The sequence below is a fragment of the Oreochromis niloticus genome, linkage group LG18 (assembly GCF_001858045.2).
Source record: "Oreochromis niloticus isolate F11D_XX linkage group LG18, O_niloticus_UMD_NMBU, whole genome shotgun sequence".
Classification (NCBI taxonomy): domain Eukaryota; kingdom Metazoa; phylum Chordata; class Actinopteri; order Cichliformes; family Cichlidae; genus Oreochromis; species Oreochromis niloticus.
Window position 1 is genome coordinate 28,117,030 of NC_031982.2, and position 18,629 is coordinate 28,135,658.

The 18,629-nt window shown below is 42.2% G+C and overlaps 1 protein-coding gene across 1 annotated transcript in view; it reads left to right on the top strand.

The window, feature by feature from the left end:
- LOC100700197 (contactin-associated protein-like 4) overlaps positions 1-18,629 on the top strand; it is a 143,477-nt gene that overhangs the window by 36,042 nt on the left and 88,806 nt on the right. Inside the window, exon 3 of the mRNA XM_005476783.4 lies at positions 9,065-9,258. Coding sequence (XP_005476840.1) covers positions 9,065-9,258 — 194 coding nt within the window. The remainder of the gene's footprint in view (positions 1-9,064; positions 9,259-18,629) is intronic.

Sequence of the window (18,629 nt, forward strand, 5' to 3'; positions counted from 1 at the left end):
GTGAAGTGTCTATCGTGCATCTACCCACAGTTTCACTCCTCCTGGAGTGATCGGATTTTGGTGAAAGTTTCAGACGGTCACCTGATGAGTCTTCATCAGAAGTCTGCCCAAGGTCAAGGTCATGTTTGTCGTTCTCTGTGAACTTTAGTTTTCATTAATTTGTGCAGTCCTGCTAACCGATGTCAAGAAAACTGGTCACTTTTCTTTTCTACTTCACATGCTACAATCACCGGTGTGCACCTGAACCTGTGAACTGTGTTTCAGATGCATGTGATTTTGGGGTCATGTTGAAAATTTGTGGCATGAGTTGTTTGTTGTCGTTTTGAATATATAGGTTAAAGATTAAGTCTGAAGAAAAATATGTATAGTTTCATTCCTCAAAATCAGTATTTTTGTTCAAAACGCGTGCCCTTACCTTTATCAAGGTTGGGACAGGGTCTCACTGAGCATGTGCAGAGTCAGGTTTCGGACTCTAGCTTGTTTACTGAAATTAGATTGAAATTTGTAGTCTTACAATAATATGATAATCGTTAGAACAGCCCCCAGCCGACCCATACATTTTAAATTTACCACAGAAGAGAGCATTATAGGACAAAATAACTTTCTCAGGCTGCTAGTTCATCACATTTACATGAATATAAAAACATGATGTTGATGATATACCCCTGCACTAAAATAATCCAGGTACAGTCAAAAGACCCAGTATAAACTCTACATTCTGTAAGTAGTACAGTGTATCCACAGGGGTTGCCGTTAATGTGTGAAGGAAAATTTGTAGAAACAGATCATTTAAACATGAAAGAACTCCTGGGCTATAATGGGCAATAGAGTACCAGCTGAGATCCCACGGCAACATTTGCAGTGTTGCCGTGGGATCATCTGGTTTAATGCCCTAACAAATAATTTCAAGACAGCGGTAACCTTCATGCATTTATTTTTCCTAATCTAGCTCTAGTATGTTGCCAGTAGATAAGGAAGTTCTTGGTTGGGGATCCCAGGGAGCATTCCCAGCTGTTTGCTGAGAAAATCGATGAATAAATGAATGTCTCCGACTCATTTCCATCTCTGCTGCAAACTCTGCTTCCTCTGGTTGTTCTCTAAGGAGCTGCTTCACTCTCACTTCATTTATACACTAAGTGAACACCGATTATCAGGCTTTAAATATGACCTACACGGCACACCATAACAAGAAATCTATAATGTTTCACTCATTCAAACTGTATTGTTATTGATGAGCAGTGAAGGTCATGAACATGTCTTATATGTGATGAGATTATTCACTTTAAATGGAATAACTATAGATTACAATTCCATATTTCATCATATACACCAAAAACTGTGAATACGAGCAGAGCAGCCTCAGAACAGAAGATTGTAGTGTCTTCTGTAAATCATGGGAGGTCTGTGTTCGCTGATAGAAAACAGAAACAATTTTTTTGGCTTCCTTTAACCACTGAACCAGTTTTGAATTACAGCCTTTTGTTTGACAGAAACTGTGATCTTCAAAGATCAGTTATTTTCCCTGCCAGGGACAGTGGTGCTCTGAGCTAAAAACTGGCATATTAACATGCTCAAATACACAATGTTAATATGTCGAAGCTTAGCGGAGGATTGTCAGTGTGCATGTTCAAGTAACTACAATGAAGTTGTTGCTGTTATCATTTTTTGAGTGCAATTCTGTATTTTTTTTAATGAGACTAATTTGTACTAAATTATAAAGTAATAAATCCTCTATGTCTGTGTGTAAACCTCAGCGTCGATCAAGTAGTTGCCTTCAGATTTTATTATAAACGATTAAATAACTGCTGAAGCATTGCAGACAAACGTTGTAGACCAAATAACATAAAGCAATTGTGGATCTAAGTCTCAAAGTGCTCAGACACCATAAAGTTGGCTACAAAAATCATGTTTCAGGTGGCCCAATTTTCTTGTGAATCTAAACTTTGATTTTGTCCCGGAGCTCAAGGGGGCGGTTGCAGGGAGGCAGGTCCAGCCACGCCCGGTCAGGTGGTGATGATCTTCCTCACGAAGAGTCTCCTTTTTATAGTGAAGCTAGGGACCGGAGAGGAAGGAGTGTGTGCTGGAGACCAGCTGCAAAGTTGGCGCATCGGGTGTTGAACCGAAGGGAACTCCATGTGTGAAGTTGCAAAAACCACTCCCAAAGTGATCACAATAACAGTGTGTCGGGTCGGGCTTTACAGATTTGTTTTTCAAACTAAATAGTCACAAATAGACTGAAAAATGATACCGATTGGTCAATAATTAAGGTCACTGTGACATCCAAAAACATGTTTTTCGGATTAAGGTTTAAGTTCAGGTTACTTTATTTCTGCCCGTCAACAGATTGAGTGAGTCACCCATCCTCGCCTGCACATTTCCAGTACAAACAGAGACAATAAAGAATCAAAATACAAAATACTGAAGAATTAAATAAATTACACAGAATGTAGGATGGCAAAGTTATGATTTGTTCATCTGGAATGAAGCTCTTTTTAAACTGTGCTGATCTGTAGTTCTCCAGAACGAAGAAAGTGGAAGTCATTATATAAAGGGTGAGAGAAAGTAAAACCAAACCAGCTGAGAACTTCGAGGTTCACCACACACCTCAGTCTGGAAATATTGCACATTTATGTAAACTACAGCTTGATATTTTACTGACGCATGCAAGGAATGAATGGACTGTTTGTATATGGCTTTATACTATTCTTCACATATATGGAAGACCTAAGGAAGAACAGTCAGGGATAAATCTGATGCTAATGAGGATGCTAATAGAGATCCAGAGGAACCACTCAAAGTAATTTATACCGCAAGCAAATTTGTACATAGAGCTCTTCTCCCAGCAAAGCAGATAACAGATGTCTTATCCAGGACTGGAGGAGCGAGGGTTTAAACCAATAAGTGGATGACCCTCTCTGCCTCTTCAGCCACAGCAGCCATACAACAACAAGGCAGCAACATTGGGATTTGCAAATGAAAGACAAACAAACAAAATCCCAAAGCCATTTATAAAGGAAACAAAAACCTCCTTTTAAGCCAAACACTTTATGAAACAAAGCACCTTCCCTTTGCATTCACACATTCACCTGAGGACCTGACAATGTACTTGGGACTTTAACTTGATGTAGCTGATCACATTGGAGGTCTGAGGGGGACACCAGAAGTGGATAAAAACCCTTTTATAGTCTATTGATTGGAGATGAATGGCCTATTAACAGAAACCTGGAGGACGAATGACTCAACTATTTCAGTTTCCCCACTGGTTACTGTTATCCTTCATTTATCTTTCCTTTCTCTGCCGCTCACTCTCTCCTTCTCTTCGTGATGTCCCATTTTTCTTTCCCTTTCCATATATCTTGCCCACCCCACCTCATCCTTTCGCTGAATTGCCCCTGTCCATCTTCTGCTTCATCTGCATTACATTTTATTTTTCACTGGTAAGAAGTCATTTAGCCATCTCGGTCTTCTTGCCAAATGTTAATAGCAGTCTTCATGTTTTAAACATTTTCTTTCTTCTGTAGGCGCCGCTGACAGTTATCAGTGACGCCACTGCAATTATGCTGAAATTGACTTGAAAAGAATTATTGTGCCACAGTAATCATCTTCCCAAAGGGTTAGATTTGAAGGCAGAATTAAACTTTAATTGGAAGCTGTAAATTGAAACTATGTAAGAGCAGCCAACTAATCAGGTATTGATTTTCATATTCAGTTACGCTCTGCGGTTTCCAAAAAGTTGTTATTTCTAAAATAGTATTACTTAAATATCTGGTTTTTTTTCCCTGCATGTAATTATATTTGCAGCAGTCTGAGCTCATGTTTCTAGTCTGAATAATTCATAAATTCCCTAAATTTACATGATGCTGGATCTTTTGAAAGTAATCTTCTTGTTTCCATAAATTGCAAAAACAGCAATATTTTCACAAAGGTCAGAACAGATTTATTAATTAGTTAATTAGTTTGGACACCTGACATTTATCAAGTCAACTGCAAGTGTCAAAAACCCCACAAACACTTTGATTACTTTAAAACTATTTCAGCAAATTCTGCAAATTGAGATTTTTTCACTGTAAAATAAGATGTATTGCTTTCTTCATGGGCTGTTTTTGTAGCATCTCATATGGATGAATCTTTCCTGCTTCTCCTGCAGAGAACCTGCAGTATTCCTCAGCCTGCTGCTGCTGTCAGTGCCGCATCGAGCCCATTGGCGTCCTGGTGGACTTTCTGTCCGACTGACATGTTATCAGGCTGCTGAAATTACCCTCCAGACTTGGTATTCTCATGCAAATGACCAGTGCTCATTCTGGGTCGGGTGCTTGTATCAATCTGTTACATGTCTTTCCAGCTGCCTTTCTATCCCTTTAAGCTGCCTGGCTCTCTCTACCATTTCCTGTCTCACTTTTTTTAATTGTCTGTCTTTCAGTTCCTTTTATTTATTTCTCTGGTCATTGCCTCTGTTCTGTTCCACTCAGTCTTCCTGCCTATAGCTGCATGATCATGTATTAGTGCACAATTGAAGGTGAAATGGTAATTTGTTTATACTCATTCACTGACGTTGTACTTGGCAGCATCCAATATTATTGCATAATTAATATTAGACAAAGACTGCATTCGCCCTCGGGCAGCTAATTATGAAAAACACCTCATTTTCTCTCCATTCAGTGCTGAATTGTTTCGTCATGCGCTCTAGAATCCATCCATCTACCCACCCATTTTCTTAACTGCTTATCTAATTCAGGATTGTGGGAGTGTGGGAGGTAACACAGAGAGACGGACAACCAGTCGCACTCCCATTCACTTCTACAGCTGTCACCAATTGGCTTGTCTTGGACTGCAGGAGGTTCATAGAGCATGGCACACACAGTGGTGCAGTGATTAGCACTGACACCTCACAACAAGTGGGTTCTGGGGTCAAATCCACTGCCTTCAGGCTTTCTGTGTGGAGTTGAGACACCAGACTGAAATGCCCTAAATGTTATCATTCGATTGAATGGCTGTTATCAGTACCAAAGATTGGAAATGCAGGTGTAGGTTTCATTTCTAAAATGTGAAGTGCCTTAAATCATTTCTTCTGGAATGGCCAGCAGCCGATAGATCCACTAGTTCCAAAAGGTCTGCTTCTATAAGAGTCTGTGGGAAAATGGTAGTGGTGATTCAAAAATTTGACCCCTAAAGGCCATCATGATAAATCTGGGTGGGAACGAAGAAATGCACTGCTCTCCCAGATTTCCATTACTGAAGAGTCCTTGAGCTGCTCAGCAGCCCAAAGGTTGAACTGTTTTTAGGAAGTTCCCAAAGGTGGACTTGCTAGTGTGGTAAGAGTATTTCTTGAAAAGACAACTGTCAGTAAAACTCTCTGAAAAGCTGAAACAGGTGTAGCATTAATCACTGTTTATTTGACTTTTTGAAAAATATCCAAAACAGATCTTGGCAAAATAACAATGTATGCAGCGCAGCATGACTCTGCCCCGATTCGTCAGGCTACATTCATAATGTCATCCTCTGTTTGGCCGTCAAGGCTGTGATATCACACTCCCGACCTCCATTAACCTTTAGCTCCTTTTGTAGGTGGTCAGATCAGGTATGCTGACAGACAGTGGGGGAGAAAGAATCCAGAACGATCTCTTTGATTTAAAGCGACAGCCGTGACACAAAGTGTTCAGACCATCCACCATCAGTTCACCTCCATTGTATTAGCTGCAGCTACTGTGACAGGGTGGGCACAGTAAATCTTTGTAACGCCTCTTAGCCTCTCAGTCATTTTGCTTTAATCTCTTTCTCCTTTTCTCCACAGTCTTATCTTTATGAGCAAAGGTCAGAGTGTCTGCTCTTTTCTGTTCTGCTGTCACTGGACACGTCTGTTAGTCAAGTTCTTAGCTCTGGCCTTTAAAGATCAGACTGGACCTGCCACCAGACCGGCACGGATTTCCTTTCACCGTTGAGTTTTTCTTCCCTTCAGTCTGCCGCCACATTGTTCTGCATTATTTTAAAATGATAAACAAAATAAATAGTTGTTCCAACTGCTGTTTCCCATTTGAACTTCTTTATCTCAAAGAGTGAAATGTCACTGTACAGTTCAGGTTGTCAGTAGGGACAGTTTTCAAAATATTGAAAACTGCAGAACTTGCTGGAGAGTTTATGTAATTTGTCTGGCCCAGGAGCATCTTTGAATCCACTGGGAGGAACTTGTAAGCATTGCTAGGAAAACTGACGTCTGAAATACCCCTATAGACCCACTTCCACTTTCACCCAGCTCCGGCTCCCAAAAATTGGACAGAAACATTCAACTCAATCATGCTTGTCTCCTTCTCACTTATTATAAGTGTGCCTTGTTAGGGCACATAGTAAATGCTGCACAGTTTTATAATCTCTTTTGTGAAAATGAAGGTCTCAGGGAAAGCCTATAAAAGCACAGGAGAAAATGCAAACTCCACAAAGCAAGGCCCTGCACAAATTATGCTCAGGAACCTCGTTGTGAAGGAACCAGTGAGTAACAGTGCTGCCTATGGTCTGCATTCATTCTCAGATGGCACAAACTATCTGCAGAGCTGACAAGAGGAAGCAGCAAGCTAAATCTAATGGGCCAAACTGATAACATATGACTTCAAACCACCTGATATCACCTGAAAATGAGACAGTCAGTGTGTTTTTGTTGTTTTAGGCCATGGCAAGATGCAAGTATTTGTCTAGGATACTCGATGAGCCTTTAGCTGGAAGATTTTCACTTGTGATGTGTTTTGTTATGAAAAGGCTTCTGTCACTGGTTCTTACTGCTTTAATTCCTTTATTCATGATGCAGGTCGCTCTAAGCCATAATTGGCTAGGATACAGTGTTCGGTGACACAGCAGGTTTTTAAGGGAACATAATCACCCAATCTTACAAGTGGCCATCTGGAATGACAACGGTGTTCTGTAATCTGATCTTGATGGTCTAGGTTTTGTCATGGGGCTGCAAGAGGAGGTCCAGCAGCTATTTAGCTTTGTGCATGCTTTTGCCTTTTAGCCTGCCTGCACAGCAGCATTTTGAGAGAAAAATTGGCTCCAAGCTGATGAAAGAAAATGAGAGATGGCTGCGAGCGTGTTTATGTTCTCTACGGCTTTCTGACATGCAGCATGGGCGTGTTAGCTTGTGAGCTCAGTGGGACTCTGGTCAGCAGCCTCCTTCTTCAGAATTCGTCCATCTGGTGTTTGAGCTCTGTGTCGCTGTTTTGGCCTGACCAAACATTTTCCACACACACACAAAGAAATTGCCTCTCTTTTTCTGCTTTTAACACTTCTTTATTGTGCAGCAGCCCATTTAATCAACTGCAGTTTATCTGTCCAGGCAGACTTCTGTCAGTAACTCCCACACTTCTGCATGCATTTTGAGCAGTGTGCATGTTTCACTAATGTGTACACACACACACACACACACACACACACACACACACACACACACACAACTGGGATTTACCACTTCGGAGGACATTACATTGACTTACATTGATTTCCAGGACCTCACCTTGGCTCAGTCTTAAAGGGGATCTGTTATGCTTTTCCATATTCTGTTCCAATGGTGTATTCTCATAATTACACATTATGAAAATTGATTATGTGCCCTGTTACTAAATTTTCACTCGTTCAGGGCAGTTTCATGTCACACTATCAGTGTACTTTCTCTAATGCGAGGGTCGGGAATAAACTTCCTCCGAGGGGGGCTGGGTTCTCTCTTAGAGACAGGGTGAGGAGTTTGGTCATTTGGGAAGCACTCGGAGTACAGCTGATTCTCCTCCACATTTAAAAGAGCCAGTTGAGGTAGTTCAGGTATCTGCCTCAGGATGCCTCCTAGGTGAGATATTTTCAGGCATGTCTTAGAGAACAAGGCCCTGGAGCAGACCCAGGACACAATGAAGAGGTTATAGCTCTTGGCTGGTTGGGAATACTTCTATGACTTCCCAGATGAGTTGAGGAGGTGGCTAGGGAGAGGGAGGTCATGGATTGTCTGACTGCTGTGCCTGCAATGGATGGATGGCAATTAACCTATAACTGGACCTATAATACTCATTTCCAGTTCAGTTTTTTTACTGGATTCTACTGGAGTAGCTTCGCATGATTCGTAGTTCAGAATGATCTCTATTCATATTATTCTGGGCCTTGGTGCAGCCCACAGTTCATCCTGTCTGAAAGGAAATATTTTAGCTCTCTTTCTTCTCCCTTAAGCCAACTCTGGACTGGCTATGTAAGGTGGGGCTACCTATCAGCTCAAGCGCCTGTGTGACCTCCTCCTCTCCTTGACCTTATACAGAGCTGCAAGTAAAGAAAAATGTTTTGAAATGGAGCATTTTGAGCAGTCTAACCTCTAAGCTTTGGGTTCATATGGACTGTTAGATTTACTGACCTCATTATTTGAAATTTAAATATGAACATTCACCACTGCAACAGGATATCTTTGCAGAATGAGCTCCATTTAATCAAAGAATGATTATATTAAATTTAATAGGATGAAGTGATCAGGTTTAGTGTCGCTGTCTTATGCAGATCTTTTACAGATCTACAGTTTATACACAGACATTATCTGGAGATGGTTTTTTCATTGCTTTGAAATATTTAATGCTCTTCATGTAGGGTCTTTACCTTGAGGCAAGCCCCATGAGGCAACTGTTGTTGTGTTTGGCGCTATATAAATAAAATTGAATTGAATTGAATATTGCATCTTTTAATCTTACATGTGACCTACAAATATGCTTCTGTTCCAAAACTGAGATGAAAAAACATGAATTCCTTAAGGCCCTGTGCATCATGACAAATTCAACTTTTTAAGTTCCTAAAGAAAGTTTTTAAAGTACGATTTATATTTTAGTATAGCTTCTGAATGGTTCTAATGATGCATACTGTGGTTCAATCAATTTTCATTATTCGGGTTTCATAACTGAAAAGTGGGATTTTTAGCTCACAGTGAAAGGTCAAGCAATGCAATTCATTCTTTTCTCCTCACCAGAACTTATTTCATCTCATCCAATCTACATGGACATCTAATACATCACTTATCTACAAATGGTGTCTTTTTTTTATTCACATCTGTCTGCAGGAGCTGGAGGCTGGTCTCCTCTCATCTCAGACAAGTATCAGTGGTTGGAGGTCGACTTAGGCGAGCGCACCAAGATCACAGCTGTTGCCACGCAAGGCCGTTATGGCAGCTCGGATTGGCTGACATCCTACCTGCTGATGTTCAGTGACACAGGACACAACTGGAAGCAGTACAGACAGGAGGACAGCATAGGGGTGAGTAGGGTTTAGCGATCTTCTCCATAGTCCTATTGTGCCCGTGTGAGATAAGTGTCCCCCCGTCCTCTTCCATCCACGAGCGGGGAAGGGAGTTGAACAGGTAGTTGTTAAGGCAGCTATCCAGCTTCCATAAAATATACAGCACTATGTGGGAAATAGAAAAACGCCACCGGCGCTACTGCTGTGAGACAGACGGAGAGAAAGACCGAGGATTGTTTTTTACACTTCCAGCATGATAAGAAACAAGTTGGCTACACCAGCAGGAGAACATCATTCAGATATAATTGTGAATCATTTAGTCTGTCATAATCAGTGCCTGTAAGTGGACTTTTTCAATCTGTTTTTGTATATGTGGAACATAGCTCATCTGTCTGTATTGTTCACCATGTCCTCACCACACACAGCAGTCTTTCACCAACAAACACACAAAACAAAAAACTTTCATAGACCAGAGTTACAGCAGACTAAAGTACCCTCTTCCTATTTTTGTGATGCTGACTGGTGAATGTAGCTGCTCTCCAAACCATACCTGCCAACAATCCTTTTTTTTCCCCAGGTTTCTCCTGTGTTTCTCCCAGGAAAAATTCACAATGACTGTTGCCCCTGAGCCTGGTTCTACCAGAGGTTTCTTCCTGTTAAAAGGGAGTTTTTCCTTCCCACTGTTGCCAAAGTGCTTGCTCATAGGGGGCCTGATTTTTGGGGTTTTCTCTGTTTTGTCTGTATTATTGTCTCTACCTTACGACATAAAGGACATTGTGGTGACTATTATGATTTGGCGCTATTGAAAATCAAATTGAATGTGCTGTATTCCATAATCTGTAATCCATGCATCCATAAGTTTTTTTTAGTGTGTTTTTTACCCCAGTGCCAGATTGACAAAGAAGCACAGTCTACATACACAGTCCTCACACTACATACAATTTCAACTCACATTTCACTGGAACCTGGAAACAACAATCCTATTTTGGGTATTGTAAGCAGCTATTCACTGCTTCACCGATAACACCGTACCTACCAGGACTGTGCGGTGTTTCTCCAACAACAAACCTTGGATTACCCCAGAAATTAAAGCCGTCCTCAAGCAGAAGAGGAGGGCCTTCAAATCCACAGACAAAGAGGAGTTGAAAAGGGTGCAGAGAGAGCTGAGGGGACTGATAAGGAATGGGAAGGACAGCTACAGGCAGAAGATGGAGAACCAGCTTCAGCAAAACAATGTTGGTGAAGTCTGGAGAGGCCTCAGAACCATCTCAGGCCACAAACATCAGAACTCTCTGCCTGGGAGGGATGTGAGGTGGGCAAATGAACTGAATCATTTCTTCAACAGATTTGATTCATCCATGAGGCAGTCTCCAACATCAGCTGCAGACTCACCCACCCCCACTGCTGCTGTTCCACCTCTGACACCTCTGACACTTCACACCTCCACTATTCACCCTGCTCACTCCTCTCCTCCCCCAACAACAGCATCCAATACACACTCAACACAAGGCTCCAGCCTGTCTCTCTCAACCACCCAGGTTAGGAGGGAACTGAGGAGGATTAAAGCCAAGAAGGCAGCAGGTCCAGATGGCATCAGCTCGAGGGTCGTCAGGTCCTGCGCGGACCAACTGTGTGGGGTGATGGAGCACCTCTTCAACCTGAGCCTGAGGCTGGGGAGAGTCCCACAGCTCTGGAAAACCTCCTGTGTTGTACCAGTGCCAAAGACTTCACGCCCCAAGGACCTCAACAGCTACAGGCCGGTGGCTCTAACATCCCACCTGATGAAGACCCTGGAGCGGCTGGTCCTGGCTCAGCTTCGGCGCCTGGTGAGCTCATCACTGGACCCACTTCAGTTTGCCTACCAGCCTGGCATTGGAGCGGATGATGCCGTCATTCACCTCCTACATCGTTCCCTCGCTCACCTGGAGACCGCTGGGAGCACTGTGAGAATCATGTTCTTTGATTTTTCCAGTGCCTTCAACACTATTCTTCCCTCGGTTCTGAAGGACAAGCTGGAGAACTCAGGAGTGGACCATCACCTCACTACCTGGATTTTGGACTACCTCACCGACCGACCACAGTATGTGAGGACTCAGGGCTGTGTGTCGGACAGGGTCGTCTGCAGTACGGGGGCCCCACAGGGAACGGTTCTGGCTCCGTTCCTCTTCACCATCTACACTGCAGACTTCTCCCACAACTCCACCCAGTGCTTCCTGCAGAAGTTCTCTGATGACTCTGCAATAGTCGTCCTCATCACTGATGGGGACGACAAGGAGTACAGAGGACTGACTCAGGACTTTGTGGACTGGTGCCAGCTGAACTACCTCCAGATCAATGCCAGTAAAACCAAGGAGCTGGTGGTAGACTTCCGCAGGCACAAGCATCCTCCACTGCAACCACTGAACATCCAAGGTATGGACATTGAGGCTGTGGACAGCTACAGGTACCTTGGTGTTCATCTGAACAACAAACTGGACTGGACTCATAATTCAGACGCCCTCTACAGGAAAGGGCAGAGCAGGCTGTACCTGCTGCGGAGACTCAGGTCGTTTGGAGTGGAGGGCCCACTCCTGAAGACCTTCTATGACTCTGTGGTGGCCTCTGCCATCTTTTACGGTGTGGTCTGCTGGGGCGGCAGCATCTCTGCCGAGGACAGGAAGAGACTGAACAGGCTGATTAGAAGGGCCAGCTCTGTTCTAGGATGCCCTCTGGACCCAGTGGAGGTGGTGAGTGACAGGAGAATGGTGGCTAAGCTGTCATCACTGCTGGACAACATCTCCCACCCCATGCAGGAGACTCTGACAGCACTGAGCAGCTCCTTCAGTGCCAGGCTGCGGCGCCCACGGTGTGGGACGGAGAGATTTCGCAGGTCTTTCCTCCCCACTGCTGTCAGACTCCACAACAAAGACTTCAACTGATCAAACACACACATACACACATGTGCAATAATACTAAGTGCAATATTCTTTTTCTGACATAGTTATATTTTTACTCAGTTCTATAAAGCATTTGCATTCTATTTTTATCCTATTGTATATTTTATTCTATTTATTCTACTGTATATAGTATTTTATTTTATTCTATTCTGTACAGTTGTGTACAGTATTTTATTCTTATTGTATTCTAATTTTGCTATATAACTTTTGCACTGTCCACTTCCTGCTGTGACAAAACAAATTTCCCACGTGTGGGACTAATAAAGGTTATCTTATCTTATCTTCCGCATTTAAGTCAGATGCTGAATAAATGAGCTTGCTGTCTTAGCTGATTCTGTTGCCTCACTACCTACAGTACAGACACAAGTGTTACACAATAAAATAAGTTAACCAAAAGATTAACTTTTTGGATGTGTGTGGCATTGAGTTGTTCAGTTTCCCCAACAATCACTCTTTCCAGCCACATTAAATGAGTCAAAAACTTAGTAAGTCTAAGCTCCTACTCTGTATTGCATTGTGGTGTTTCCCCCCAGGGATCAGTAAGTCATATGAACTGATGTGTTGTCTTGTTGTGGCTTGAACTTACCTGTACAGATAAACTCAGCCATTATGCGTTTATCCTTTCATTTCTGATGTATGAGCCCATGTCAGAATCTGCTGAGTCTGCAGACCTTCTGACACCACAGTTAGCTGCAGATCATGAGGAGAGAGGCAGTCAAATGAGGCAGTCAAAAATAGATAGAAAGATGATAGATCTTGCTCTTGCTGTTCAAAGCACTTTATGTTTTGTTGCTTGTTGAAGCACTTTTAAATTATATATAAATATCACTCTATTTAGCTTTTACCCTTTAATCTGATTCAAACTAAATACAAATAAGATCCAATGTTTACGACTTATAGATGTACCCCTTCTAACAGAAAATACAGATTTGTCTTAAAAAGGCTAACCCCAGCTGTAGACGATGAACCTTTGATTTTTAATCTTAAGTCAATCATGTGATTATTGCATTTTAGGTGCAAGAAGGTTGAGGCCATTATTTGTTTTTAAAGACAAAAAGCAATGATTAAACACATTATTCTGCTCTTATCGGTCCAAAACAGCTTCACCTACAGCTAGTTATCTAAGAAAACAGAAGAGAGCATGTGTCACTCACATTTAAAGCCCAATACATGAGGTCAAAGGTGACCACACAAGGGAATATTTCAGAACCTGCCAACAGTCTTCAAAGGCTGAATTATCAGCGTTTTATATAAACCCTGCATGCTCAATTAGTCTACCAAGATTTTGGTTCAAACTCCGATGGACCCTTGGCCATTAGATCTTAAAAAAAGATGTAATGATCTAACAAATTAAGTCCAGCCACAAAGTCTGCTGATGTTGCATCATACACTTGATCACTTGACACTTTCTGCTGTGGATTAGTGGAAGATGTGTGTGGCCCAGGAGTATAGATGAGACTGAATGGAAAGAGCGTGTGTTTAAAAAAACAAAAACATTCTGTGCTCCTCGTTAATTCAATTTTTATATATATTTAATTTTTATTCCGCAATAAACATAATGCGAAAAACAAAACGCAACAAAGTTACTGCTTCCAGTCTGTCTGTTATAGATACCAGCCAAGGCCACGTGATAAAAAGTGCTCACTCTTACACGCTCAGTTATGTATTTCGCTAAAGTACATCCTAAAGACAGAACCAGAGTAAACAGTCAGATAACAAATGTAAAGGAAAACCAGAACCACTTAAGTCTAGTAAGTCTTTTTACCATAGGAGGATTTTGTTCACGGGGTTTATTTCCACTTGGCTCTGTAAGGATCACTGCAAATTAACCAAAAATGATCACGTTTGTGCTGCGATGAATGACTGTGTACTCATCACAGTACTGTTTACACTGGGTGAAACAGACATGAAGGGATCAGTGAAGCTGTTCCGGAAATCCTGTGTTGGCCCAAAGCCTTAATCAGACACCTTCTGTAGAATTCTTCTGTAATTTGTTACCTTCCTGTGGCTCATTTTATTACTTTTCCCCCACTGATCACAACTAACAACATGGCAGAAACATGGCAAAACATAGCCATGAAGTGATAAAGCCTCAGCTGGTCTCTGTAGGGCTGATTAATGAAAAAAATCAGCGAGATGGGTCACAGACGCAGTGAAGCATCGCCTCCCGCCCCTTCATAGACACAGCACTTCCCTTTGGCGTTTTCTCATTGCACAAGTGTCATGTTGGACTCTGTTGTATTTGTCCCGCTGCAGTGGTGATACATGGTTTAGTATAATGGCACTAGAATACTAAGTAGTTTTGGTGTTGAAAGCAAACACAGTGATGAATCCTGTCAGCTCAGTGAGCCTCTTTAAAATATGTACCTGCATGCTCCCAGTGACTTGGACACTAGATCAAACAACAAACCTGCAAAGTTTTCCACTGTGTACATGGACACTGATCCAGGAAGAAGGCGCATTTGTTACAGAGCTGCAGAGAGGAGCTTTGATTAGAAGTCGAGCTCAGTTTTAATCCAACTAATCTCAGAACTGTGGATCTTTTCTGAGAAAGCAGAGGAAACTGCTCCTAACAGTTTAAAAACATGTTGATCTGAGGTGCTACACAAATTCTCTACAAACCCAGTCACATTTCAAAGGGTTTCGGAAACTTTGTGAATTAGTCAGCCAGGCGTAAAGAGTCTTCCAGAGGAGAAAGTTAATGGCAGAGTTCCTGGATCATTTGCGACTTTTGCTTTAGTGGGCAGAAGACCAGTGAAGGGAATTTGTTGTTTTCCTCTTCCTCTCTGAGGATGACATCTTTTTTCTCTCTCTCTTTTTCCTCAGAAGCCTGTGGGTGCTTGGAAATACTGCAATCCATCTTTTCTTTATTGTCTCGTTCCTCTTTATCTGTTTGCTTTCTCTTGCCTGGAGGGCTGAAGATGAGGAAACAAGTCCTGCTCTTTTCACTTTTCCCTGTTTCTCAAATTTCCTTTATTACTTTATTTTGTTTTCTTATTCGCTGTCTTTACTGCTTATCGCCCTCCTTCTTCTCACCAGGTGATTCTCTTCCTCCTCTGTCATTTTCCACTGATACTCATCGCTCTGGTACATCCTTCCTGCTGTTTGCCTCAATGCTTTGAGCAGATGAAACACTCAGCCTCTCACTTTTTTGGACTGCAGCTTTCACTCAACTGCATACACGCAGAAACATTACTCTTACACTCCTAAACAATTCTGTATCAGATTTTTCTCAGCAGAACAGCACAGGCCCTGAATTCCAGCACTTAAAAGTAATGTAGTAATGCCTTCTCGTCCTCTCTGATGGGGTCTCTGTCTTGAGTCAAGGTTGCAGGTCTGGTTCATAAATTTTTTGGCTTTGAGTCAGAAGATTGATGCTCACATCCTGTCTGCAAACAACATGCTGTTATTTTAACAATAATCTATTGTTCTTTTAGTCTCTTCAAAGGAACATTTCTTAACATTCCTGTTAAGAAAAACCTGGTACAATTAGATCACATGATACAAATAACACAATTTATTCCAAACTTACAGATGTTGCAGATTAATTAACTGCTTTAATCTTTTCTTTTCTTCTTTTTTTTTTTTTTTTTACCTTATAACGCTTTCCACTTAAAATTTCAGCTGTTTTCAGCTTCTTAAACATAAGAATTCTTTAAGAGCTGAGTATATGTTTTATTTTAAGAGAGCATCAGTATCATGCTATATGTGAGGATTTTCAGATGTTTCAAAAGATCGAGAGTTTAAAGATTTCATCCTCTAAAGAACAAAGTGAACTAAATCATACATAAAAGTCTCAAAAATGAATTCTCAGATTTCACATTGAATGTTTTTCTTCCTTTCAGTCAAACATAGTCTCTTTTCATCATATGATGTGATCCAACTTCACTTTCTTTTGATTACAGAGGAATTAATAAGTTAATTAAGTGTCTAAGTTTTATTCAGTATTGGGAGAGCGAGTTAACCTGCGTGTCAACTTCAAGGGAGGCATGTAATTAGGGTAGATAGCCAGATGGAGGAGATGGAAAGAAATCCATCAGGCATTATGCCCAGAGTCTGAGAGAGACCGACAAACCAATTCGCTGCTAACGCTCCACATTTTATGGAAGGATTTTAGCATAAAGCAGGTTAATGAATATAATTTCCTCAAAGGAAAAGTTTCCAAATCTGAAAAGATACAAACTGCTGTTAAACTTCCCCCTCACCTCTGCTTCCTGCCTCATCTGCCCATCAGAAACAGCTTTTTCTATGCAGCATGCCGTGTCTCCAGTTCCTAATGGAAATGTGCTGTGTCCTTAACATGGTCATTATATGAGCTGGCAGTGTGATCAGCTTTATTTTATACACTTAAGTACAACGCAGATGCCATATCTCTGCCTTTCATTGTACCCCATTAAAAGCACTGTGTGTCTACATAGGTGGTTAGCCAAGTGAGAACTAGATAAAACAGCCTAGACTGGATGACCTTGACATTAAATTAAATAAAAAAGCTACAAATATTCATACATTTGTGTTTTTAGAAATACAGAAAAAGCGCTGACCCTCCATCTCAGAGGCTGAATCACTACTATTGATCGTGTTGCTTTTACAGCCCATTGATTAAAGATTGAAATAGTCCACAGTCAGACACAAAACTCTCATTTGTCTCAACAAAAAAGTGGAATAGCGTTGTGATTAAAGGAGTATCAGAGTGAAGAAAGAATATTGTGAATATTGCATCAGTAATTGCATTACATGTGGATGTATTTGACCCTGTACACAGTAAATGCACCTTTATAATGATGCTAATAGGATGGTTGATCTGGCTGAGTGGACAGCTGCTGAATGAGTCACCATTAAAGTGAAAAATGAATTTCAGTTATTTTGGTGCTTCCTTAACATTTAATAATAATAATAATGCATTGGATTTATATAGCGCTTTTCAAGGCACCCAAAGCGCTTTACAATGACATTATTCATTCACGCTCACATTCACACACTGGTGGAGGCAAGCTACGGTTGTAGCCACAGCTGCCCTGGGGCAGACTGACAGAAGCGAGGCTGCCATATCGCGCCATCGGCCCCTCTGGCCAACACCAGTAGGCGGTAGGGTAAAGTGTCTTGCCCAAGGACACAACGACCAGGACAGAGAGGCCCTGGTCGTTGATTTATCGTCAATTAAAAATTTAACTTTACTGCGTTTATATTTTTGCTTTCGATGCTTTGGTGAATGTGGGGAAATTGTGACATGATAAACATTACAGTTTGCTAAATATCATATCATATCATATCTTACTCTTTAATATGAAGATGATTGCAGTCACAGGCTAGTCTTGTGGCTTAGTCCCTGGGGGAGATTTTCCAATATGTCAGGACTTACGGTGTAGCCACAAGACACCCAATCAAAGACCTCCTCTTCCCCCAGCCATTCATTCTTCATCCATCCATCCATCCATCCATTCGCTTCCGCTTATCCTTTTCAGGGTCGCGGGGGGCGCTGGAGCCTATCCCAGCTGTCACAATGCAAAAAAAAAATTAACAGAAAGCAAACAACAGAAAGATAGGCAGACAGTAGTCTTGGTTGATATATTATTGGGAACGTGGATTATACAGTGTGAATTATATGCCCTCAAAGCTTCCTCAAACACGATTGGTCAAGAAAGCTGGGACTGCAAGCAGATTACAAACATCCGTCCATCCATCCATTCATTTTCTTCTGCTTATCTGGGGCAGCAGCCCAAGCAGAGAAGCCCAGACCTCCCTCTCCCCAGCCACCTCCTCCAGCTTGTCTGGGGGAACACCAAGGCGTTCCCAGGCCAGCTGAGAGATAAAATTCTCCAGCGTGTCCTGGGTCTGCCCTGGGGCCTCTTCCCGGTGGGACATGCCCGGAAAACCTCACCCAGGAGGCACCCAGGAGGCATCCTTGTCAGATGCCCGAACCAGCTCAACTGGCTCCTTTCGATGTGGAGGAGCAGCGGCTCTACTCTGAGCCCCTCCCAAATGGCCGAACTTCTCACCCTATCTCTAAGAGAGAGGACAGCCATCCTTCGGAGGAAGCCTATTTCCGCCGATTGTTCTTTCGGTCTCTACCCACAGCTCGTGACCATAGGTGAGGGTAGAGGCATAAATCAACTGCTAAATTGAGAGCTTTGCTTTTACACTCAGCTCCCTCTTCACCACAACAGACCGGTACAGCGTCCGCCTCACTGCAGCTGCTGCACCAAATCCGTCTGTCGATCTCCCGCTCCCTTCTCCCATCATTCGTGAACAAGACCCCGAGATACTTAAACTCCTCCACTTGGGGCAGGAACTCGTCCCTGACCCGGAGAGGGCACTCTACCATTTTCCGGCTGAGGACCATGGCCTCAGATTTGGAGGTGCTGATTCTCATTCCCACACTTGGCTGCAAACCATTCCAAGGCGAGCTGGAGGCCATCACCCGATAAAGCCAACAGAACCACATCATCTGCAAAA